The sequence below is a fragment of the Solanum stenotomum genome, chromosome 12, assembly GCF_019186545.1.
Source record: "Solanum stenotomum isolate F172 chromosome 12, ASM1918654v1, whole genome shotgun sequence".
NCBI lineage: Eukaryota > Viridiplantae > Streptophyta > Magnoliopsida > Solanales > Solanaceae > Solanum > Solanum stenotomum.
Window position 1 is genome coordinate 42,764,642 of NC_064293.1, and position 24,294 is coordinate 42,788,935.

Consider the following 24,294-nt stretch of genomic DNA (forward strand, 5'->3'; position numbering starts at 1 on the left):
ACCAACCGATTGTTAAAGTGATGAAATGTTTATGGTCTATGAGCATGAAAATATAGTTGTGGGTGATATTGACCAACAAATGGCTCAAAGTAACAATGTTGGTTCGTCTTCTCGGTCACATGATCGAGAAATGCAAGTTCAATGTGAGGAAATTGTCCGTACTATGTGGGAGGATTATATTAAAGACTAGTACACTACAATTTATGTTCAATTTTTTTTTATTAAATTAAAGTTAGATGAAACAATTACTTAAGTGGAGAACAAATAGCTTTGTAATAATTTATTTTGCAATTTTATAAATTTTTGTTTATTTGATAAGATTGAATAAATAATTGGGGCTATTTTAATAGTTTTACAACTTATGGAATTTTTATGTTTATGAGAAAATATACAATACAAAAAAAATTTATCGCATGTCCAAACAAAACTCATGATTCCATATTATGATACCATATATATCATGATTCCATATTATGATATCATATCGTATGGCCAAACGGATCCTTAGTGTGAATCTAAATTAATCGAGTTTTATTGAACATTAAGTGACTTGATTTTAACTACTCATTTCTACTCTTTCTTTTTTTATTTCCAAAAGTAGTCCACTTCACCTAATTGACAAAAAAATAATGTTATTTAAATATTACTGGTAAAAAGAAAATAATGTACATTTTCATCCTTTGTTTTAATCTATTTTGTGTAAAGTAAAGTAAAATAGATAAATTTGATACAGCAGAGTAAATTTTTCTGAAAGTATGAAAAAATATTTCTACTTATAAATTAAATTCACGTAAGTAAACTCGTGCGCACTTGTGCTTCTTATTAGTGCAAGTACTTCACAACTGCTCATACTTGTGGTTTGTCGCCTGTAGTAATAGCGGCAGAGCTACTCTGGTCTAAAGAATGTTAATTGACATCCCTTCGTATATAAACAGGTTTTAAACTTCTTTTATTTTTATATATATATATTTTCTGTCTCTCATTTTATGTGATATTTTTTTTTTAAAAAAAATGTCACTTTATTATAACACGAAATAACTTAACTTTTTAATTTTTTTTTTATCCTTACTGAAATAATTTACCATCACACGAATATCTAAGGTTTGTTTTAGACCACAAATTTTAAAAATAGTTTTTGTCAAGTCAAACGTTGTCACAGTTAAAATGGGACAGAGGGAATATATGTTATATTTCTGCGATATCTCCATGTGTATTTATTTTTTTATATTTTAGATAGTAAAGCATGAAGGTAGCATATAAGAGTAAAAGATTAATAGGTGGTTGAGAATTGTAATATGGAGCCCTACGTTAGTTGTAGACTCGTAATTCGTAAATAGCATATTCAGGTAGTGTTTGGCTTTTGATATTTGATATCATTTTTGATTTGTTGTATTTAGGTGATTGGCCCTTCTTCTTATTGTCACATGTTCCTAGCATACATGATACATGCTTCGCATTACTTTGCTATTAGTTTTCATATTTTTCTCCCTTATTGTTTTTCTTCTACTTTCTATTTTAATTTGCTTGAGTCAAAAATCTTTCGAAATAAAATCTACATACACACTCTCCTTCTAAAGCCCCACCTTATGAGATTTTACTCATTATGCAAGTGATGGGACTGATAGTTATTCAAAGAGAAAACAGAGAAAAGAAAGGGCAAGTCCATGGATGGATGATTTTGTTTTCTTGGATTCCCTTATAATCTTTTTAAAGGTTTCTTATTTGAATTAGCTTTTCTCAAGACATATCATTGAAAACACTTTTGTCCAAAGACTAAAGATTAGTTCCTTTTCTTCCATTTCTCTCAAGTTCCCTAATATGCAAATGGTTTCATTATTTCGAAGACAAAATAATACTTTTCTTTGCAAACTACTTTTTGTCATCAATGCACGTTTGTCTCACTATTTTTATTTTTTTTTGGCAGAGTAACCTAAGAGATGCATATAATTTGTTTGTTTGTTCGTTGGACCCTCCTACTTATTACTTTGTCAAGTACAAAAGTCTTTCCTATTTTTTAAGAAGTTAAAAAAATATCAAACCAAACATATTCAACATCCCCACCGCTAATATTAATTTCTTTTTAATGTTATAAAACCTTCCAATTAATGTTTTCTAATTATATATAAGGATGTCGTGGATCCATATATAAGAGGAGGGAAAGTGAGAAGAAGAAAAAAAGAATATTTGGTGAGATTTTTGTATGTTATCACTATTCCACTTGTTGACTCGCAGGTATATGAATGTGAGTGAATGGTACGAATTTTAAAACTTGTGGTCTAAAATAAATGATAGAAATTTGTGTGGTTATAAATTATTTTATTAAGAGTAAAATTGATATTTTAAAGTTCAATTGTTACTATTTAATTTAGAAAAATGTCATTTTTTTTTTACTGATTAAAAGGAAAAGTAAATCCTATAAACGGAGACAAATGGAGTATGACTTCTGAGTAGGGGTGTGCACTGTTGGGATTAAACCGAATAACCAAATCAAACCAAACCGAAATTTTATTTGGATTGGTTTTTTGGTTTTTCGGATTGGTTTTGGATTAATAAATTACTTTGTTTGGTTTTTTGGTTTGGTTTTGAATTTTAAAAGATAAAAACCGAAAAAAACCGAATTTTATATATATATATATACTGCATGGAGTCGCGTGGTGTGCCACATAAGTCAAAAGGTGTACAAAATTACAAAAAAAAATGAGTTCAAGGGGGTAATAGGACCTTAATTTAGTTAAGGTGTGTCTTTGGGATTTCGGTCATAGTCTAGGGGTACTTGTGTCTTCTCCCTTTTATGTTTGAATTACATCTACAATAAGTATACTTATAAGTATTGTGTTTTAAGTTTTACTTATGATTTATATTAGAAAGTATATTTAAGGGATTAAATATTATTGCTTTGGTTATATATGTTATTAATTATTGACATAACCGAATAACCAAACCGAAAAAAGCCAAACCAAATAGAGAAAAACCAAACCAAACCAAATTTATTTTGGATCGGATTGGGTTACACTTTTACAAAATCAAAAACCGAAAATCCAAACCGAATAGTGTAAAACCAAACCAATAAACCGAATGCACACCCCTACTTCTGAGTTGTATCCGCCTGACGCGTAAGAATAGAGTTGCAATTGTTCGACTTCATCAAATTTTATCTATTACTTGGTGCATGAAACAAAATTTACACATAATTAGTAACTAGCGCTAAAGTTTAATGAGTAGCTAGCGTTTGATCATAAATTTTGAAAGTAATTTTTAAAACAAATAATCTTAAGATATCTATATGTTCATAAAATTTGATCTAATTTAAAGATAGAATAAACAAGTAGTTTTTGGGATTTACACACACAAAACTTCAAAAAAAATTCAAGTAAATTCTTTTTCAAAAACTTGAAATTTTTTTACTTCAAATTTTATGGCTAACCTGAAAGGTTATGTCCTGGTGAAATGAATGAGAAGTATGTAGAAAAGTTGGAAGTTGGAGAGAAATATGGGAAAACAATAGAGTACGATTTTTTTCCCTGGATAGTAGATACATTCACTTTATTAAATTCTATCGCCTGCTAGACGCCAACTAATTTCAGACCTTTGATTCAATTTTTTCTATAAAGTTTTTTGACTTAATAAATGACACTGCAGCTTCCTGTTGCTCACTAACTAGCTACAACTTTAGCCCCAATTACAACATTCTAATTCAATGTAACATTTTAACAGTACTAGTAATTTGAAGTTTGTCGCATTCTCTTCTCCTCTCTGCATCGCATGTGAAAAGCAATAATTTCTCCGTCTTAATTTATATGAATGGTGAAATTCAAATTGTTTTTACAGTGTCTAGTGTGGAAAAGTTAAACTCTTTCAAAAATTAGAATGATTTGTCTTAATTAGCGTGAAAAGAGAAATTAAACTGTTATCAGTAAAACTAATTACATTAACTTTGACTAATAACTCAACATTAAGAGACGCTGGGTCACGCTCTCTTCACCCCGTGTCCCCAATATAAATAATTCTCACATCACACTTTTTCAAAGGGCAAAAGAAAAAAAAGCAGAGACAAAAAGAATGGGAAAAAGTTTCAAGGTTCGGTTCTCCAGAGTTATTGCTTCTTTCAATTCCTGCCGTTCCAAAGACACTTCGTCTCTTCCCCAAAATCCTAATTTCTTCCCACATAAGCTCACTAGTACAAAACATATTTCCCCCGATTTCCCTCATATTGATCAAAATCACCGTAATTACGTGCCGGAATCCATGATGATCTCTGTTGGCTGTAGATCGGAATTCAAGTGGGAGAAAGAAGAGAAGTTTCACGTGGTTTCTAGTTCTTTTGTGTCTGAAGAAGAAGAAGAATGTGAAGAGGAGATCAATTTGGCCTTGCGACCTCCTCTTACTCCTCCGCGATTCAGTAGAATTGTTGTTGAGAAGAAGAAGAAACAGCAAGTTAAAAAAACGAAAACAAAAAGTAGAATAATCCGTATGAGTACTTCCTCAGCTGATGAGTACAGCGGGATTTTAAGCGGTACTACTGATTGGGATAATAATGAAGAGGAAACTGAAACTTTAGTTTCATCTTCCAGAAGCTGTTTCGATTTCTCAAGCGATGACTCATCTACTGATTTCAACCCTCAGTTAGAAACCATATGTGAGACCACTACAATGAGGCGCCGTCACAAGAGAAACGCTACCACCAAGAGGAGACTCAACCATTCTAGACCAAGTTTTTCCTCTTCAAAAGGTAAAAGTTTATATTTACAAATAATTTTGCAATAACATTCATAAGTATAATTTCACGTGTGGAATCGGGAGAGGATATTCAAATATCTTTCATCTTCTCCTATTATGTGGATCGATTCCGAAAGATATCCAACAAGAACAACAACTAACATAGTCAGTGAAATTCTACTAACTATGTCTGGGATGATAGAGTGTATACCATTATACCTCGAGGCTGTTTCCAAAAGATCCTAGGTTTTTCAAAAGATATCCCGGCTCAAGTAAATGCTTATAATATTTAGAGATCGATAATTTTATTAAAATATTTCAATTGTATTTTCTTTATGAAATAGTGTATATAATTGTCATGTGAATTGTTTTAACTTTTAGCTTAATCAAAATTCATTACACTAATTAAAACGGAAAACTATTTAGTTTTCATTATGTCTCAACATGCTTCCTTTGGTACTTACTTATTTTTGGGTCGAATATGTGAAAATATATTTTGGAAAAGACTTTTGTTGCACTAGTATGATTATATCTAAAAGTGTGTTAAAAAATATTTAACTAATTATATTATGTTTGAACAGGTAGAAGATCGTCAGTTTCTACATCATCAGAAAGCGAGTTACCAGCAAGGTTATCGGTATTCAAGAAGCTGATACCGTGTAGTGTGGATGGGAAAGTGAAGGAGAGTTTCGCGATAGTGAAGAAATCTCAGGACCCGTACGAAGATTTCAAGAGATCAATGATGGAAATGATTTTAGAAAATGAAATGTTTGAGAAGAATGAGCTAGAGCAGCTTTTACAATGTTTTCTGTCGTTGAACGGAAAGCATTATCATGGAGTGATCGTTGAGGCATTCTCCGACATTTGGAAGACTTTGTTTTTAGGTAATAATGATAATGATAATGATAGAGTAAGGAGGATGTCAATTCATGATCCCCACCCACCTACTGTAGGTAGAAGAAGAACCTCCCTTTGATTAATCCATGTCATTAATCATGATTTAGTTGTTAATTAATAAATTTAACTTTTCTTTTATGTTATTAATCATGATTTAGTTAGTGTTTGATTAGAGTACGATATATAACTGTTTTTTGCTAATGCTACTAATCATCATTTGGCTTTCTAAATTCTGAAACTACCTTAAGCATTTGCACCTAAACTTGCTTTACAACTTAAAATTGATAGTGCAGAAATTTAGTGGAGGTAGGAGTTTAAAGATGGATGTAGTAAGAAAACAATTTAGGCTTGATGAACTAGTAAAAATATTCAATATATAAATAAATAACAAACAAAATAAGTTAAAAAGTTTCGTCTACATATAAAACAATTCACTTTATCATTAAGAGAGTTTAATGTTTTATGCTCTTGGGACATCTAACTCCACCCCTGGATTATATATACAAGGACAATGTAAAATTCAGTATAATAGCAAGTTAAATCTTTTTTATCATATTATAAATAATAATGATAAATTTACATTAATAATTGCCCATCATTAATGTTTTTGGTTTTTCCTTTTTGACCAAGGGGTATGTATACCTCTTAGCAATGAGAAAAGAACAAGCCTACAACACGCCTATATCTATGGAATGATATATACTATCTTCAATACCATTTGGTTTAAACTTTTTCATTTCTTAAATATTTTTGATACATTTATATATCTATAATTTAACATCACATCAAAAAATTATTTTACTTATAAAACTCATATTGAGTCAAAATAAACAAATCAATTGAAACAGAGGCATTATCTTAGTGAACAGTCAAACTTTAATTTGTAGTGAGAGTTGGAATTTGATTCGCTGGTTCTGACTGGTCAGGATTGATGGATGGAACATAGATGTAACCCAACAAAGAAACTGCAAATTATAAATTCATAACGTCTTCCCCAAAATGTGTATAAATTTCCATCAACTTTAGTAGATTCTTTTATGTTTAACAATCTTCCAGGATTCCCTCAATCGTTGCATCTAGTAGCATATAGAAGCAACCAAACTAGTGGCGAAATCAGAATCTATAAAGAAGTAAAGTCTCGTAGAAGTCAAGTATATTAATATGCAATATATATACATAAAAAATATATTTTAACCTAACTATTAAGAACACACGAGTATATATGACTCCGCAACTAGCTAAGACATTTTATCATAAATTTTGACTATGAATTTGAGTTACTATACTTGTTGTCATTGCAATATTTAGGGCTGATTAAAGTTGATTTGACGTGAAAGGAGTCATTATGCGATATATATGACCATTGACTGATCCCTAATTTTACAGCAAAGCGACACCCATGAAACACGCATCCGAAATTTTACTTACTTTTATGATGACTCGTCTAGTCATTCAACTTGTTTTTCTACAAATAATTGGTATAAAATTACACTAATGTAGAATTAGCATACAAAAACTTATTACAAGTAGTAATTAGTTTAAGTTATACACAGTCTTGATTTGTTATGTTATCAATAACAACGTATCCATGTAGTTTTACAGGTGAAGTTTGGAGAGGGTAGAGTGTACATAAAATTTATTGTTGCCTTGTAAAGATAAAGAAGTTATTTTCTGAAAGACTCTTGGATCAAGATAATCAAATCAAAGCAATTATGAAAACAAATAAATACGACAATAAAGATGACACGTCAACTAATAATGGAACATTACAAAAAAAAATTCATATAGATATCTTTTACGAGGAAATACTTTTATTGGGATACATATGTGTATGATCAAAAAACCCACAGTCAATCAAGTCATCATTTGTTGAAAGAGAAAAATATGATATAGTTAGAATTTGTGGAGTATTTTTTTTTTACTTTAATCGTGCATTCGAACGTATAATCTTGAAAGTTTATAAAATAATTTACATATTGAGAAGAAGGGATTATTATTTTCAGTGCTCAAACGGAAAAGTTAATTTGTTATTTTTTACATATATAAATGACAATAATTAAACCCCTTTGTTATATACAAGACAAAAAGGAGGGGCCTCTAGATTAAAAACAGAATGATTAGTAGTTGTATCATTGTTGTCTATCTAAAATATTAAATATTAAGTAATTACAATGAGTATAAAGATAATGTAACATCCTAATTGAAATGGGAGGAACCTAGAGAAAGCTTTTTCATCCAGTAAACTTATTAAATTTGGAAGTATGTCATTTTACTTGTATCTTGTTCTATCTAAAATATTACAAGTAGTAGAGTATAAAAGAATTTAAATTATGTACATTAATAATTTTTAAAAAATATTGTATATACAATCAGATCATATTTAAGCCTTTAAGGTCAATATTCCAGGCAATTAGTATTTTTAAGCTTAAGTTACATACATTATATTTTTGATATATTATAAAGTTCGTCAAGAATATTTCCACGTAAGCCTCCTTTATAAAATTAAATTTATCATTTAAAAAACTGTTGTAATATAACGTAAAAGAAGAGCTAGCTAGCTAGAATAAGACAAAAAGATTTCTAGTACTGCAGTAAGCAAATTTAATTTTTATTACATAAACTGGAAGTGACAAGATAAACTGTAAATACACTTTTTTCGTGTGCAATGAAATGTAATATCCGAGATCGCTCAGTTAACTGTATAAATATTTTAACGCGTGCCTGAGTCCCTGACCTAGCGCGGATAGCGTTCCGATAATGGATTCGGTCGAACTCTTTAGAAAGTTTTGATCAAGCTCTTGTATTTATTATTAAAAACTCATCGAATATCATATGTATAAATTATTAATTGTCGTTTGGTAGCTTGAAAGAGTTATGCAGGTATTAGTTATGATCGAATTTATGTAGTATTTTATACAGAAATTAGTTATGATTGTGTAGTTATTCACCTTCTATTTTGCATAAAATTATACATAGATTAGTGGATTTTTTAATTGCAAATCAAACACCACATTAATTTTATATATGATGAATTTACCTCCAAATCAACTACGAAAATGTGGTATTTTTTATGCAAGATTTAATGCGTGCATAATGCATCTCCAAACCAGCTACCAAACAATAGAACTCAATAATTTTTAAAGACTAAAATTTTGAATTCATAAATTTCAAATCCCGACTCTACCTCGGTGTGACTGGCCATGCGAGCAGCAAAAGTGGTATAGGGTTAGATTACAGGTACGTTAGCTGCATGAATATGGGATAAAGGCACTACCTTTTTCATGATTACTATAAATTCTTTGGCCTTTGGGCTCTGAACAATTCAAGTTTCTTCAATTGTTGATAAATTTACTGATACAAGGCATCAGAGATTTTTTCAAACCTTTAATCAAGACAGTAGGCCTAAAATGGAGGGGCAACTTGTTAAATGAAGCATAACTTTTTTATTTTACAGTTAGTGGTTTTCATATTCCATCAATTCCTTCATAATACTGCTGCTACCTACTTATACTTTACTATTGATTGTGCAAATCCAAAATCTTTGCTTTATGCATCGTGATCTGAGTTCGAGATCAATAAAGTGCAACTTCTCACTTCTCTACTTTATTATATTAATCTCATAGACAAAACCAAGAGGGATGTTAAGGAGGGGAAACCTTTTAAACGATTAAACAAATGTTTCTTTAAAAAATTTAAGATAATTAATTAATTAATTAATGTATTCACTGCATTCCACTTTATGTGAAATTGTTTGATTGAACACGAAATTTTAAAAATATGAAAAAACTTTGCAGTAGTTCAAAATTATCCTTAAAATAAATGAATTTTTAAATAAACGAGTATATATTTGTAATTTCTTCCCAGATAAGTGGGATCAAGCATCACTAAAATGCTGATAGCATTATTAAAACATCTGTCAATTAAGAAAATGTGTTTTTTTTAAGGTCCGATTAAAAAGAAAAGTGTGAGGAAAGTATATTCTACCTTGAAAGTGGGTAAATATTTGCCCATTTTGGTTAGTACTTGTAGATTTGGTAATATGGCTATAATAGTTCAAAAAGATATTTTTTGGTAGTTCGTAAGGAGATCTCGGTATTGGTTTTAGTAGAATATATATTTTAGTTCAAAATTCGCAAGTGTTTGGAATATTTCGTTTTGGAAAATTATTTTGGGTGATTTTTGAAAATAATCAAGAAAGATTGGTAAAAAACTGTGATATTTTCTTTTGAGAAAATACATAATTATCCCATCGAACTTATATCAGTTTTTGAAGTAGACACCTAAAGTTTGCGCGAGTCTTATTACCCCACGAAATTATTTTAAACTAGCATATATACCTCCTTTTTCGGTCATTCCCAGTTGAAATAAGGCAGGTGCAAATCACGCACCAACCCTAATCTACCACTTGTAATTCATTATTTAACTTTTAATTCTTTTCATTTTTGCCTTTAATTTTCTATTTTATTTCCTTTTCTTTTCTTTTTTGAATTTTTTCTCTTTTAAATTTCTACTTTGCCTCTGATTTCACAAATTTGTTTTTTGAATTGCACCACCACAAATCATAGTGACAACACTCCATCATTGCACTACTTAATCACTACTACATCATGACAAATAATCAAATATGAAAATTAGAAGTTCTATCAAATCAAAATTTGAATTATCATCTTCATCCTAAGTCGCCTTCTTTATCTATTAGCATCACCATTTTTTATCTTTAAGTTTTAGGAAAGAGAAAACTATTTAGTTAAGTTTTGAAAAGAAGAAGATAGAATCTAATAATATCACATTTTAAAATACAAAATTTGAGAAAGAATGGTGGTTTTTAATTTTTGGCCTGTTGAAAAAGCTTCTTAAAAGGCTATTAATGGTGATTTGGGGAAGATGGAAAGATGGGTCTAATTTATAAATTAGAAAAATCAAATTAAAAATGCCACATGGTATTTTAACACTGGTTTGGGGCTGTAATACTACTCCTTCAACGCGCCCAATTTTCGTGAGAACACAATTGCAGTAGAAATAGCTGAAAAGGGTGTATTTATCGTGAATATAAATAGTTTCATGGGGTAATAAGACCCCCACAAACTTTAGGTGTCTACTTCAAAAAAGGATACAAGTTTAATGGGATAATTATATATTTTCTCTTTTCTTTTAGAAAAAACATATTCATATGTGTTTTGAATTTGTCAAAAGCAACTAATAGAAAAAGGATCGAATTAATCGAGAAAAGCCATGAAGGCCCTTGGTTTTGTCAAACCACTCTTAGATACACTTACTTTAAACGATGGTAACTCCATACCTAGTAAGGCTCGAACCCAAAACATACTATTAAAGATGTGATTGATCTTTCTTTCATCATTTACTACGTCATAATAAAGAACAGTAGGAAAATAAACAATGAAGGAAATTAGAAATAAGAATAATGTTACTTGATATGGAGTGTATACTTTACTAAAGCTCAAACGGTCACATATGCAGGAGCTCTTATATGACTTTCAACAAACGTGAAAACATTTAAATCAAACTACAAATTCTCTCTTATACATATCCCCGCGCCTTACCATATAGCCCTCACATTCAACACAGAGCAAAAATATCACTCTTCACGACACAGATAATCTAGTCTAGCATACCAAATGGGCTTTCAAGTGAGGAAAAGGAGGTCCTCGGAACGCGTTATGCAAATACCGAGGCATTTGACAAAGAACATGGGGCAAAAGGTGGCCAAAATTAGAAAGCCAAAGAAGAGAAGTAGGCTTTGGTTAGGATCTTTTGCTACAGCAGAAGAAGCTGCTATGGCTTATGATGAAGCAGCTAGGAGATTATATGGACCAGATGCTTACCTAAATTTACCCCACATGAGAGCTAATTTCAATCCATTGAACAAATCACAAAAGTTCAAATGGTTCTCTTCCAGCAACAACTTTGTTTCATCAGTATTCCTTAATAGCACTGGCATGCTAAACTTAAGTGCTCAGCCTAATGTTCATATAATTTACCAAAGACTTCAAGGGAACAGAGGAAGCACCATCATTTTCAAGTTCATCAATCAGTGATCCCAAGAATGAAATACAGAACTAAACTAAACAGCCCACTTGACAATTCCACATGTGGAGGAGAAAAAGGAAGTCAAATTCTCGTCATGAAACAAAGTAGTGGTTCATGATCAAGAGAAGCCTCAGATTGATCTGAATGGATTTCTTCAACAGATTGGAATACTGAAAGAGATTATAAACAGCCTGATAGAGGTCATGATTGTAAAATCAGTTGTTTCACAGAGTAGGGAGTTTTACTTAGAGATGACAATTCAGTTGCTAATTTCTTTGCTGATACAACAAGTTACAATTAAGACACACTGTGCAATAACAGGTATAGAAGATCATGAGGCAGCAGCAGAGGCTAGTAGATGTGTTGATGCTTACAATGTGAATGATGAGTTTATGTTTTCCTCTTCACTATGGAACTTCTGAAAATACTGAACCATTTTAATAGGTCTACCGTCTATACGACTAGATTTATCGTAACTGTTTGTATGCACCATCTTACTAGAATCAAAATCATCACCAACTAGAGGGGAAACCTTTCAAACCACTCCTGGGTAATCAATCCCCTGTTCTTTAGGGGTGGGAGGATATTTGCTGATGTTAGCAGACTTGAACAAGCTAACGGAAACCTTGATCATTGGCATTCTTAACTGACTTTTCCTTGGGAGGTCCAACAAAATTCCAAAAGGAAAATAAAGAAGGGGGNGGGGGTATCTAGCCTTTAAAGACAACAAATACATAATTTTTACAGTAAGCAATGACATCAAAATGATAAATCATGATGTTACTACAAGCTTAGTCTAAGGTTTACCAGCAATTTGAAGAATATGATTCTGGCAATATGATGAAAAAATCTAAAATCACTTGTAGATAAGGGCATCGCGACCAGGTCCTATACCAATGTAATGGATAGGGACCCCAACAAGCTCCTCTATCCTTTCTACATACTCACGTGCAGCCTTAGGCAAGTCAATATACTTCCTGATGGAAGAAATATCACTCTTCCACCCAGGCAAAACTTCATACTCCACCTAATATAGATGATAAATAATAGAAGTCAAAATACAGGAAAATACAAAATGGTGTTAAGATACACACAACAGGAGGGAAGAAGATTCAATATGCATAATGAAGGTCTCTAGATATGAACAGCCAATAGGAAAAAATTATGATATATGGGAGAAACCGACAGATTGAAAGAACAAAGAAGTACCAAAAAAATCAGGAAGCTTCATTTTTTTCCATCTCCCAATAATAGGGTAAAGGAAATCAAACAAAAGTTTTTTTTTTTTGATATTAACTCCTCACAAATGAAACTTTAATGAAAAAGATTTATGCTTTTCAGCGACACCAATGCGTTAATACGGCTCAATTTCCCCAAACATTCACATGAAAGTTGGAACAAATAATCTGGGTTTCCAAACACCACAATATCATGCAAAAGGATGTTGAAAAAAGAAAGAAAGAAAGATAAAAGAAACTTACTTTTATTTGCTCAAGAAGACGAAGATCAGAGGGAAAAGAATTTAATGCTGAGCCATCGGGATGCCTGTAAGTAACACCCAATTGAATTTCTGGTAGATCTGACAGCACATCTAGTTTTGTTAGGTTAAGAGAAGCAAATCCATTTATTTGACAGCAGAATCTCAGTGCAACTATGTCTAGCCAACCACAGCGACGCGGACGTCCAGTAGTTGTGCCAAACTCCTGCCCAGCAAAACGAAGAAGGTCACCACCTTTGCCCATGATTTCTGTTGGAAAAGGACCAGAACCAACTCTTGTGGTATATGCCTTAACCTGCAGGAAAAACATCAATTAAAAATGTTTACTGCTCTACACTAAATGCAAACTGAAAGACCATGCAAGTGAACAGGTTCCAAAGAGCTAGTTGCTATGAGGATCATATTCTTTCGCAAAGAACTGGGTGCATTGCACGTTTAACCGATTGACAATGATATATGTACTGCAATATGTTTTTGGAAAGATAACACTAGCTTTATTCCCACAATATTAGCTAGACTATCAGATAAAATTAAATATCATGAGAATTCTTCATTCTTCAGTGTAAAAGGGCAAAAGCTCCCTTAAGAAAATAAATCAAGTTTGCTTACCACACCAACAAGATCACCAACAACTCTGGGAGCAATGCCAAGACCTGTGCAGATTCCACCAGCTGATGGACTGGATGAAGTCACAAAAGGGTATGTTCCAAAATCGATATCCAACATTGTTGCCTGACCACCTTCCACCAAAATCTTCTTTTTCTGAGATATAGCATCATTCATGAAGTGCACAGTATCTGCAACAAAGGGTTCCAACCTCTCAGCAAATTTCTTATAGCGTTCCACTTCTTCCCTGAGCATGTCAGGACCATACTTAAAGCCTGGGAATCTTGCGGCGGCATCTGATAATAAAAGATCAAGCTTTTGGGGGAATGTGTCCATATGCCTTAAATCACTTACTCTTAAGCCATTTCTAATAACCTTGCTTGAATAGCATGGCCCAATGCCTCTCTTGGTGGTTCCAATAAAGGATTTAGCTAGCTCAGCTTCTCTAAGCCCATCTATTTCTTGGTGAAAATCAAATAACAAGTGTGCACGATCAGATACCAAGATCCTTCCTTGGCAAGAGACTCCATTAGCTTCAAGACCATCAATTTCTTTAAAAAGTCCCGGTAGATGCACCACAACTCCATTACCAATAACACATAGAGTTTCCTCGTTGAGAATCCCAGAAGGGACAAGGTGCAGAGCAAACTTCTTCCCCTCAGAATTGTAAATAGTGTGCCCAGCATTGGCTCCACCCTGACAGCAAGAAACGTTATTGAAGAGCTTAGCTATCATAGCTAACAAGTTCATCTCTCAGGCAATATAAGTGAAATGGAATGACATGATAGCAAAAAATATCAAGTTTAAAACAAATTGGTTATAAGTAATACATATGAAACATAATACAAAAATATTTGATATAAACATTGGTAATTTCATAATATAGAACTTGAAACAGTTCTCCATAGAAACTATGAAACCCAAGGTTTCACTAGGCATCTTTAGGAGGCCTCCTTTATCCTAATTCACCCACTTACAGAAACCAAGTATATCTCACAGAACTTTCAAATAACAAAGCAAATACTGTTCTTGATATGGCCTAAAATTTACTCCAAGACGTTAGCTTTGCAGTATCAGTGCTATTTAACTGGTTAAAGCAAGTTATTGCTCACATTTATAAGGTTAACAAATCAGCATATCAAATTGTTTATGAACATAAACTCATATAAATATACCTGACAACGAGCAACAATGTCGAAATGCTTAGCCAGTATATCAACGAGCTTTCCCTTTCCTTCATCTCCCCATTGGCAACCCAACACGCCGGATACCTGACTGAGTGACTCAATTCGACTCATCCCTGACTCATTAACCCCTTGATGGTCGACTACCGAGGCAAGCGGCTTTGTCGAACAAACGATAACTGAAGGAGTCTTCTTCCTCTGCCGGAACTGATTGAACCTACAACTATAGGTCCCATTGCAACCGAGGATCCCATTCCGGTGAGTCGCCGTTGCCGTGGTGATTGGATTGGAATCGAGCCTTAGAGTTGAGATGTTCATGGTAATGGTAGTGCCGCGGCGGCGTGCGGTTGCGCTGTGCACGCTAAAAACGGAGATATGCAAGAGAGAGGAATGAGAAATGAGGAGGAAAATGTTATTTTTTCAGGGTTTAGGTCCAATTCATTACGTGCGGCAAATATTATACGTATTGGTATCTATTCTTTTCTCTCTTTGTTTCCTTTTTCTATTTTTATTGGACAACTTTATTCTCCTTGTTAAAAATAAATTAAGATATTTGTTATTTTAAAATATAATTGAATACAATAAATATTGACTAATTATTAGTGTAGAAAATCTAAGTGAATAGCAGTAAAACACATACTCATATTTTAATAATGATGGTTTGAATTAACTCTTCTTTTTTTAAAGAGAAATTGATGTTTCAAATGATTAAACTTAACAAATAAAGATATGATAGTCAAAAGTCAAAACATATCATTTTCAAAAGGCGTGTAAATAAAACAAAATGACAAGTAAATTAATCCCGTGAAAGTACTTTTTAAATGACATTTACAACGAAGTAAAAATTCAAAATTATTTTTTTACTTTTTAAACCCTTATGAAGTAAAATTCAAATAAACAAATTACAACGAAGGAGAGTAAATAATTTGAATGAGTATTAATTAAAAAAAAAAGTATCAGAACCAGTGTTTGGGCCGTTTGTGCTTGATGTGAATGAGTACTTGGATCAAGTTTTTGCGCGAATTTTCCTTTAAATTGACCTGTGTTTAATTTGTATGGGATCAAAGTATTCTTATTCATTCCGACTTCATTCACTCGGCATAAAACTTATTTTTTTTTGGACAAAACTAAAATTTTACTTTGCTCGACTAAGTTTTATAAAAACTAAGTTATGCCATCAAAAGTTGCGCAGTAGCAACCTGTACTTATTCAATGAAAAACTAAATTGAAAATGAATTCTAACGTGTTTAAATGTGTTAGATTCATGTAAGCTGCTAAGAGAGATTAAATTTTCAGTAGTGTCTAGGATTTCTTATTCGAATAATGAACCAGTAAGAGAAAGTATATCCCCTCCCCCCTGTATTGTTAATTCGTGGAGTTGATCCACATTTGCTCGTTTTGTGATAATATCTCATTTTTATATCAGATGGACGGTGACACCTTGGAATGCTGTTAAAATGAGAGATGCCATTATCAATTGGACTGACTCATTTGCTAATAGAAAACCAAGAGAGATGCGTATAGCAATATCAAGAAAATTGCCTTCTTAAAGGTGGGAAGAGCAATGAAAATGAATTTGAAGGCAAAGTTGTTTACAAGATGGGGATATTGTTCTTATGAATCGACAGGTAGAGCTTTTTGCTGCACTCTGCAGAGCTAGTTGTATGCAGTATTTCTAGGGTATCAAATAACAAAAGTGCCGTCTGTTTAACAGATAAATCACAATTAAAAATACTAGATTGATAACAAATGAATTGCATGAAATTGTTAAGCAAATTATCTATTAATCTGCAGAAAAAAGGTCACCGGAACAGAAGATATATATAAAAAAAACATAGATGAATGGATGTCAAACAGTGAGTGTATGCAGATTGCAGACTATACTTTGCAAGAGACTTGGCTTTTTTATCCAACAATTGAGTCCACTGAACCAATCATCAGCAACTATTTCAGTTAAAAGAACAAGCTCAACCAATTTCAACATCATAGACATCATATGATTGTTCTCACACCAATTGAAATCCATAACTAACACAGCTCTTAGCCCCTGACAGAACATTTAAAAGTAATAAAATCTCACCTTACTAAAAATATAAAAGCAATAAAATCTCACAAAACACACAAACAAATTGTGCAACTCTTTATAAATTGCTAAATATCAAATGGGTGATGTCAAGGTCACCACAAGTACAGCGAAGATGTTCAAAAGAGAGGAGATGGGGAATTCGATACCAGCTGACATCTGGTGGACTATATGGACCAAAAAGAAACGGAAGACTTCTAAAGACATAGCCAACCCACTTAGAACCTCAAGTTTAACTAAAATTCTTTTGCTTTGTTTTTGGTGTAAAGTGGAGCTTGTGAATGCTGCTGAGTGCTGACCCTCTATCGGAATTCATATATTCCCTACGGGAATAGAAGGGAATGCTGCTAGACTTGTACAAATATGCCATTACCAACTCATAGTTGCTCTTATGAATAAAATACTTACCTCCTCAAAAAGAAAAAATCTCACTAACTTTATGTTCGAGTCATCCAACTCCTTAATAATTCTGTGTGCCAAGGCCTTCTCCTTGCATGGAAACTGATGGATGTGCAAGTTGCAAAAGACTCACAGTGAAACCAACCACTTGCACCTGCACCTCACTCACACATCCAACAGACCAAGCAACCTTAAGCTCACACAAATATTCTAGCGTAGGACACAAGAACCTCAAAGTTAAAGCATGCTGACCCGAAACATAGGAAGGCAGAATTATTTCTCCGAAACATGTTATCTCAATTCTCAAGTAATATGTGAGTAGAACACTTATGAATAATGGAGGGGAGTTACTACAGAAGGCGAGATCAACCTATAAAGGCAAGATAACTTCTTAGGAAATATTATCGCAAGTCCACAACTAGCAATCAGAACACTTGAAAATAAATGGCATTACTCCAACAGGTAAGATAACTTCTTAGGTGCTTTCCCTTCCCTCCCCACCCCACCCCCAACTCTGTCACTAGAGAAACCTTAAACAAGCATGCCTCACCCCGCCTCGCCCCCTCTATATCTAGAGAATGGAACCTTAAACATGCATGATTCATCCCTCTCAAAGTAGTTCTCTAGACTAGTTCAGTCTGCAAGTTTTCTTTTTGCTATAAATGCAGCAGGCAAGCAGACACCCGACCAGCTTGGGATTGAGGAATAGTTGACTAATTGAACTCAATCGACCATATTTAACTAGTCAAACACAACCATCATACTTGAATCTTCTCAAATGGCACACAAACTAAGCTGTTAATCACATAACCTGATCCAATTATAACACACTATTAAACACAATTACAAGCAAACAATACACATCCGTGAGTGAAAATAAAAAGAATAATATTGTCAACCATTGTCATTTCACAATTATCATATTGCTGCGCTTACAGCATCCAACGTTTCATTAAAACTGAACAAAACAGTAAGCTCAAACATCAAGTCTACGATTAAAAGTCATAACATTTATTTCCCAACTTTCTAAAAACACAAACTATAAACAAGGAAAACTATCCCCATTTATCGAAGCCCTAATTTGACAATCCAAAAAAGGGCGGAATTCAAAACCATACCCGAGCAGATCCACATAAAATTATTCCGCATCAGCGGATTCAAGTTCGAGGCGTTTTAGGGCTTCTTGGTGGGCCCAAGTTTCAAGGGTGAGATCGGGCTTGGCATTGAGTCCCACACCGAGGATGACGATGGTGAAGAAGCTGGTGATGTAGCAAGGGAGTTCCCAATCCTCCCATTTTCGGGACTGTCCAGGCGGTGGTGGAACACGGTTGAATAAGTATCCGTTAGGTCGATCCTGGTGGCCCGCAGTTGTGAATGGATTTGGCCCGTGTCCTCCTCTGGTGCGGAGGCCCGAACAAACACGGGCTCGTAGCGCGCCGCCGGCGGTCGCTAAGGGTTTCACGGACGGCATCGCTGGACAGGTGAACGAAAGTGTGTGAGAGACTGGGCCACGGCTGCGTATTTGTGTATTTGTGTGATTGGATCACCTGTGCTGTGCCAAACGCTGTCGTTCTACTCCAAGTGTTTCGTTGTGTAATATATGAAGGGGCGAAGCCGGGGCGGGGGCGTTTTACTTTGTACGCAACAAGGCTTAAGATCGATTTATTCTAGGTGTTTTTAAAGTCAAAATTATTTTAATAGAGTATTTGGGTTAATAAAAAAGTGTTTAAAAGCATCTGTTTTAAGTTAAAATAGTAAGGAAGTCGTTTGATCATGCAATATGAAATCATGATTTGATATCATAATATGAAATAAGGTGTCAAAAAAATATAAAATATCGATCGAACCTAATCGTACTGAATTTAGTTATATCATTTTTTAAATAAAATCGTGGACTTTTATTTAAGTGTATAACGTCCCGAACAATTGGGATGGTCTTTTTAATTTATAAAAAAAAAAAATTGAATCGAACCGAATAACTTTACATGTGAATATATTTCATATATTAACAATATGTTGAACTTAATATATAAATATACAACCTAGGTCCTGGATACTATAATAGATACTTAATCAAACAATACGGCAAAACATATTGAAGCACTCCTATTAAATGTTTAAGATCAAGTTGTAAAACTATTAAAATTGTCCTAATTCTTTATACAATCTTACTAAATAAGTTTTTTTAAAATGCACAGTGCACTATCACAAAACTATTCTAAAAAATACAATATTTATTAATCAAACTTTAATTCAATGAATAAAATTAAATTGAACATAAGTTGTGTTCAAGTTGTTAGTAGTTAAGTTCAATTAATGTCATAGTGGTTAGTCTTGTCCACTCAATATAATGATGATCTTTTTTTCCCATTAAACATTAATTTGAATGAAATAGTAATAGATTTGATGAATATAAATGGTATGTTAAGAATTCATTTGAAGTAAAAATAAATTTTATATTGACGAGATTAATCGCTATATGAGATATACACGATTTAAAAAGTACCGATATGAATTATAAATTTTATTTACATATGAAATAAATAGCTAGTAGGTATATAAATTAAATGTGGGTCATTTTTACAAAATATAAATTTGTGGGTCAATTTTATATTTGAAAAATCTCAAATCATGATTTGAAATTCTGAAATCATGATTTAAAATTCCCAAATCATGATTTTTGGAGAATTTGAGATTTCATCTCATGAAAAAATCATGACTCATGAGATGATATTACCATGACATCGCAAGTCCAAACGCATACTAAAAATTAGTCAAAAGTTAAGAGTTAGAATTAGTCATAACCCAAAAGTCAATTCAAACAGACTCTTAACGTGGAAGATGTGACGTAAATTTGATGAATGTTTAGTTTTAAATTGTTGGTGTAATATACCACAAATACAATAAATTACAGTTGAAATAAAATGAACAAAAATGTACGAACAAATTTTTAGGTTGAGGCACGGATATCTCGCTCTCTTTAAGGAGATTCAAGCCCACTGCGGCATAATATACACCAATCCAGCAATATCACTCTTGGCTTGTCCCCTCCAGGATACAACAGCCCAACAATGTGTACAACTCAAGCTAGTGGCGGATGATCCGACCCCCCTTGGAAAATAAATTACACTATATATATAAGATTAATTTTTTTGTGTACGTGTATATATTTAAAATTGAACCCCCTAAACATATGTCAAAGGAGTAGCTCAATGGTTTATGGGGTTCAGGATTTCTCCTATGTGAGCTTTGGGTCACGTGTTCGATTCCAGGCAATAACATTTTTTTTATTTGAACCCCCTTGATAGAATTCCTGCCTCCGCCACTGACTCAAGCAACTCCGGATTAATTGAAGAGTCCAAAGTTCCACAAAAAGAACACCTTTTTCAACATATAAATACTCTCTTTTGTATAGTGAATATAGTTGAAAACTTAGAATATTTTCTATGTTTCAACTCTCTCTTTCACTACACTAACCTCAATATAAACTCAATAAAATACCATTCATTTTTTTCACTCCATCTTTTCTTGTTTATCTCTTGTTGTTTCTACTTCTACCCAACACAAAGGATCCTTACAGTGAATAGGAAGATAGTGGGTAGTAAATTTGCCAAATGAATGACACAAATGTTACATAACTTACAAGACACAAAGATAGAAGAGGAAATACATAAAATCCCCCTCAAACTTGTCCGTAAAACTCACTTTAGCACTCTAACTTTACGGATGTTTAAGTACCTCCTTAAAGAACTTTCAGGTGAATTAAATACCACCTTATACATACAATACCAACTTCGTGATTGGGAGGTGATATACACGCGCCCACATCAGCGCCACCTCAGTGACACGTTGTGACAACATGTCAGATGGTGAAAAAAATTAATTTTATTTTCTTTTTTCCTTTTCCATGTCATTTTTTGCTTTTAGTTTTCATTTTTTTCTTCTTCCATATGCTTCGTTCTCATTTTCACTGTTACTCATCTTTTTCATCGTTCCATCTTCTTCATTACAATACTAAAATTAAAAGTTCGCTAGGATAGAACACTAGCACACACAACATGATTTTCTAATAATTTGACGAATATTGTGTGTCAAACAGAGAAATAAAGCTATACATATATTATCACCATTGAAGCTGAAGTTGCTAGAGCTTCAACGGCAATTGACGACGACTACTTCAACAGCAATTGTCGGAGTCATTGTTGTTATATTAAGCTTAAGATTGACAAATCTGAAGGTTTTCAAACCTTTTATCGTGGTTTTCAAAAAAAACGAGAACACATAAAAAGAAAGAAAAGAAAATAGGAAAAATGGAAGAAAGCCAAGGAAACGAGTATGGCTGGCGTTTTGTCCAAGTCACCGACGTGGTGGAATTTTTTGATGAGCACCACCTGATCTCTTATGGAGCAGTGATGAGCGAGCAACAAGAGGGGTGACGGTGATGTCCTTCAAGATTGAGCAATATTGAATTCGCCGGTGTGTAATCGTCATCAAGAATTTTTTTCGTCGAGCGAATAGAGAGAGAGTTAAAACAGTCTGAGAGAAAGAGGAGATGAAACAGGGAGTCATTGAATGAAGACAGAGTGGGACCACTTTTTTTTCTGTTTTGCTATTTATGCGCCTAGTTTTTTTTTAATTTGCCATGTCAGCCATTAAGGTGTTATTTAATTCACTTATAAGTAGTTTAAGGGGGTATTTAAATGCACGTGAAGTTATAGTGCTAAAGTAAGTTTTGATGACAAGTTTGAGGGGGATTTTATGTATTTCCTCAAGATAGAATAATGGGTAAAATGAAGAGTTGTTGATTACATAAGTTACCAAAAAACTAATGACCACTTTCTTCCACAATTGATGAGAGTAAAGAGACACAAATATAATGTCCACCAATAGACATAACATGATATATAATATGACATGTAATATATTTTTATTAATATTAAAATGACATACCAACATAAATTTATAATATACAATAATATATAACAAATACAATAATCATTTAAAAAAATTTAAAGCATGATTTAAGGAACCATAGAAAACAAAACTTCTAGTATCTTTTTACAAGTAGAAATAATGCAAAGGTATTACGAGAGACAAATCAACTTTAACATTTTAACTTGCAAAGAGTAAAAGAATCACAAATCTTTAAAATGTATTACTATCATGTTATGAAATTTACCTCTCTAAAATAAATAATCAATAAATTATTAGTATTATAATTAAAATATAATTCCTTTGTGAACAAAATGATATACTTTCAAATAACAAAATTATTAAATAGGATAAATTTTAAGACATGGAACAAATACACAAAAATCGATGATAAGTGAAGATATAAAATTCAATTATGTATTTTTTTTAAGTGTTAAATGATATTCATCTTCACAGTATTCTCAAATAAGTAGTAAATGAATAGTATTAATATGACTTCTTATCGGAGTTACTTCCAATTTTTTTATTTCTATAGATGAAAGAAATTAGCAAGGAACACTCACTTATTAAAGAATTATGAGAATCAATAGTGTTGATTAAAAAATTTGACATACAATTTGTATAATAATTAGTGGGCAAACCCTGAATACTAAATATGAAGAGCATTTAGAATATATTATCGAGCATTTGCAACATAAACCTCTCAAAACTAAATTGTACCCGCATAGCCTCAAGACATTTTACTAGTGCCTCACCCGAGGCGAGTGTGAAAACGAATTCCAAAGCTGCTTACCTTGAGTAACATGTTTAAGGCCAAATCAACTCAATTTACTATGATTAAATAATTTAATACCCATATGATAAAGTATGCATTAGTTTACGCTAGAGAAAAAACATAAAGTCACCATTGAAGTTGTTCCGAATTTTCAAAAAGACACCTTAACTTTGCGGGCATCCTATTACCCCACAAAAGTATTGAATATCTTTGTAAAATGACCATTTTGACTCATTTTCTCACTATGTTTGTGACCACGCACATGATGCGCGTAAAAGTACTTTTTTGCTGTAAAAAACCAATTGAAAAGTGCCACATTTCAATTATTTTCTTTATTAATTATTTACCTCATCATTTTTATTTTATTTTAGTTAAAACAGGACGAAAGGTCCACTTTATTTCAACTGGAAACAGAGCCCAAGTCTAAAATGAAACAAACAAAAAAAACAGAAAAACGCAAAGTCAGCAAAATTAAAAAAGAAAAACACAGACAAAGCCCTAAACACCTCATCATTTATATTCATCATCTTCTCCAAATTGAGCTACAATTGCCTCAAATGTGTTGAACTTAGTTAATGGGAGAGCACGTAAACACTAGCTTGAGCAAATATCATTAACACAAACTTGGGAAAAATCATTATTCACAAATAGAATCACAACATACTATCTATAATAGATGCTTTAACAAGGAATAACTCATTAAATTGAAACATCTCAAAAGAATTTCAAACAAGTAATACCAAGTTTAAATCTCCATTAATTAATCAGAAACAGTAACTTTAACATAAAAAGTAACTAACAATTCAAATCTAAGCAGTAAGAACAACTTCTCCACCATTTTCTTTAATCTTCTTCTCTGCGTTCTTCGACACCAGCTTAGCCTTCACAACAACAGGTTAATCACCTTTGCCTAAAATCTTGAAGTACCCAAGCTGGGTAATCTCAATCAATGGAGCAATATCCTTATTTGGCAGTATTTGTTCTTCATCTCTTGAGGAAGGAGAGACCATAAATGTGGCAATAAAATTAAAAGGGGTCAAAATGGGTGAAAACCACGGGCAGTTTTATTGATGAGATAATGGATCAAAATAATATATTTACAATGTATATAATATTTTTGTGGGATAATAAAATACCCACAAAATTAAGATAATTT

At 32.7% G+C, this 24,294-nt stretch overlaps 4 protein-coding genes across 4 annotated transcripts; 2 read left to right on the forward strand and 2 right to left on the reverse strand.

Moving 5' to 3' along the window:
- Nucleotides 1-4,026: 4,026 nt before the first annotated feature.
- On the forward strand, nt 4,027-5,760 carry LOC125848240 (transcription repressor OFP7-like). The gene is made up of 2 exons (XM_049528070.1): nt 4,027-4,729; nt 5,298-5,760. The coding sequence occupies exons 1-2, from the start codon at nt 4,060-4,062 to the stop codon at nt 5,690-5,692; spliced, it is 1,065 nt and encodes a 354-aa protein (XP_049384027.1). The 5' UTR covers nt 4,027-4,059; the 3' UTR covers nt 5,693-5,760.
- Nucleotides 5,761-11,073: 5,313 nt separating this feature from the next.
- LOC125848074 (dehydration-responsive element-binding protein 2F-like) lies at nt 11,074-12,368 on the forward strand. Its single transcript, XM_049527871.1, has one exon. It carries the CDS (start codon nt 11,250-11,252, stop codon nt 11,667-11,669), a length of 420 nt encoding a protein of 139 aa, XP_049383828.1. The 5' UTR covers nt 11,074-11,249; the 3' UTR covers nt 11,670-12,368.
- On the reverse strand, nt 12,278-15,384 carry LOC125848073 (adenylosuccinate synthetase, chloroplastic). Its single transcript, XM_049527870.1, has 4 exons — nt 14,941-15,384; nt 13,769-14,461; nt 13,143-13,454; nt 12,278-12,688 (listed from the first exon to the last, which is right to left on the reverse strand). The coding sequence occupies exons 1-4, from the start codon at nt 15,265-15,267 to the stop codon at nt 12,518-12,520; spliced, it is 1,503 nt and encodes a 500-aa protein (XP_049383827.1). The 5' UTR covers nt 15,268-15,384; the 3' UTR covers nt 12,278-12,517.
- Nucleotides 15,385-18,304: 2,920 nt separating this feature from the next.
- On the reverse strand, nt 18,305-19,000 carry LOC125848342 (uncharacterized). Its single transcript, XM_049528193.1, has one exon. It carries the CDS (start codon nt 18,900-18,902, stop codon nt 18,570-18,572), a length of 333 nt encoding a protein of 110 aa, XP_049384150.1. The 5' UTR covers nt 18,903-19,000; the 3' UTR covers nt 18,305-18,569.
- Between the last annotated feature and the right edge of the window lie 5,294 nt (nt 19,001-24,294).

Bases quoted from the DNA above. Each gene is read 5' to 3' on its own strand.
- LOC125848240 (XM_049528070.1), top strand. From the start codon at position 4,060: ATGGGAAAAAGTTTCAAGGTTCGGTTCTCCAGAGTTATTGCTTCTTTC. The intron at 4,730-5,297 runs GTAAAAGTTTAT...ATGTTTGAACAG, and splicing joins AAGTTTTTCCTCTTCAAAAG to GTAGAAGATCGTCAGTTTCT.
- LOC125848074 (XM_049527871.1), top strand. From the start codon at position 11,250: ATGGGCTTTCAAGTGAGGAAAAGGAGGTCCTCGGAACGCGTTATGCAA.
- LOC125848073 (XM_049527870.1), bottom strand. From the start codon at position 15,267: ATGAACATCTCAACTCTAAGGCTCGATTCCAATCCAATCACCACGGCA. The intron at 14,462-14,940 runs GTATATTTATAT...TCTTGCTGTCAG, and splicing joins ACATTGTTGCTCGTTGTCAG to GGTGGAGCCAATGCTGGGCA. The intron at 13,455-13,768 runs GTAAGCAAACTT...TTTTTCCTGCAG, and splicing joins TTGGTGATCTTGTTGGTGTG to GTTAAGGCATATACCACAAG.
- LOC125848342 (XM_049528193.1), bottom strand. From the start codon at position 18,902: ATGCCGTCCGTGAAACCCTTAGCGACCGCCGGCGGCGCGCTACGAGCC.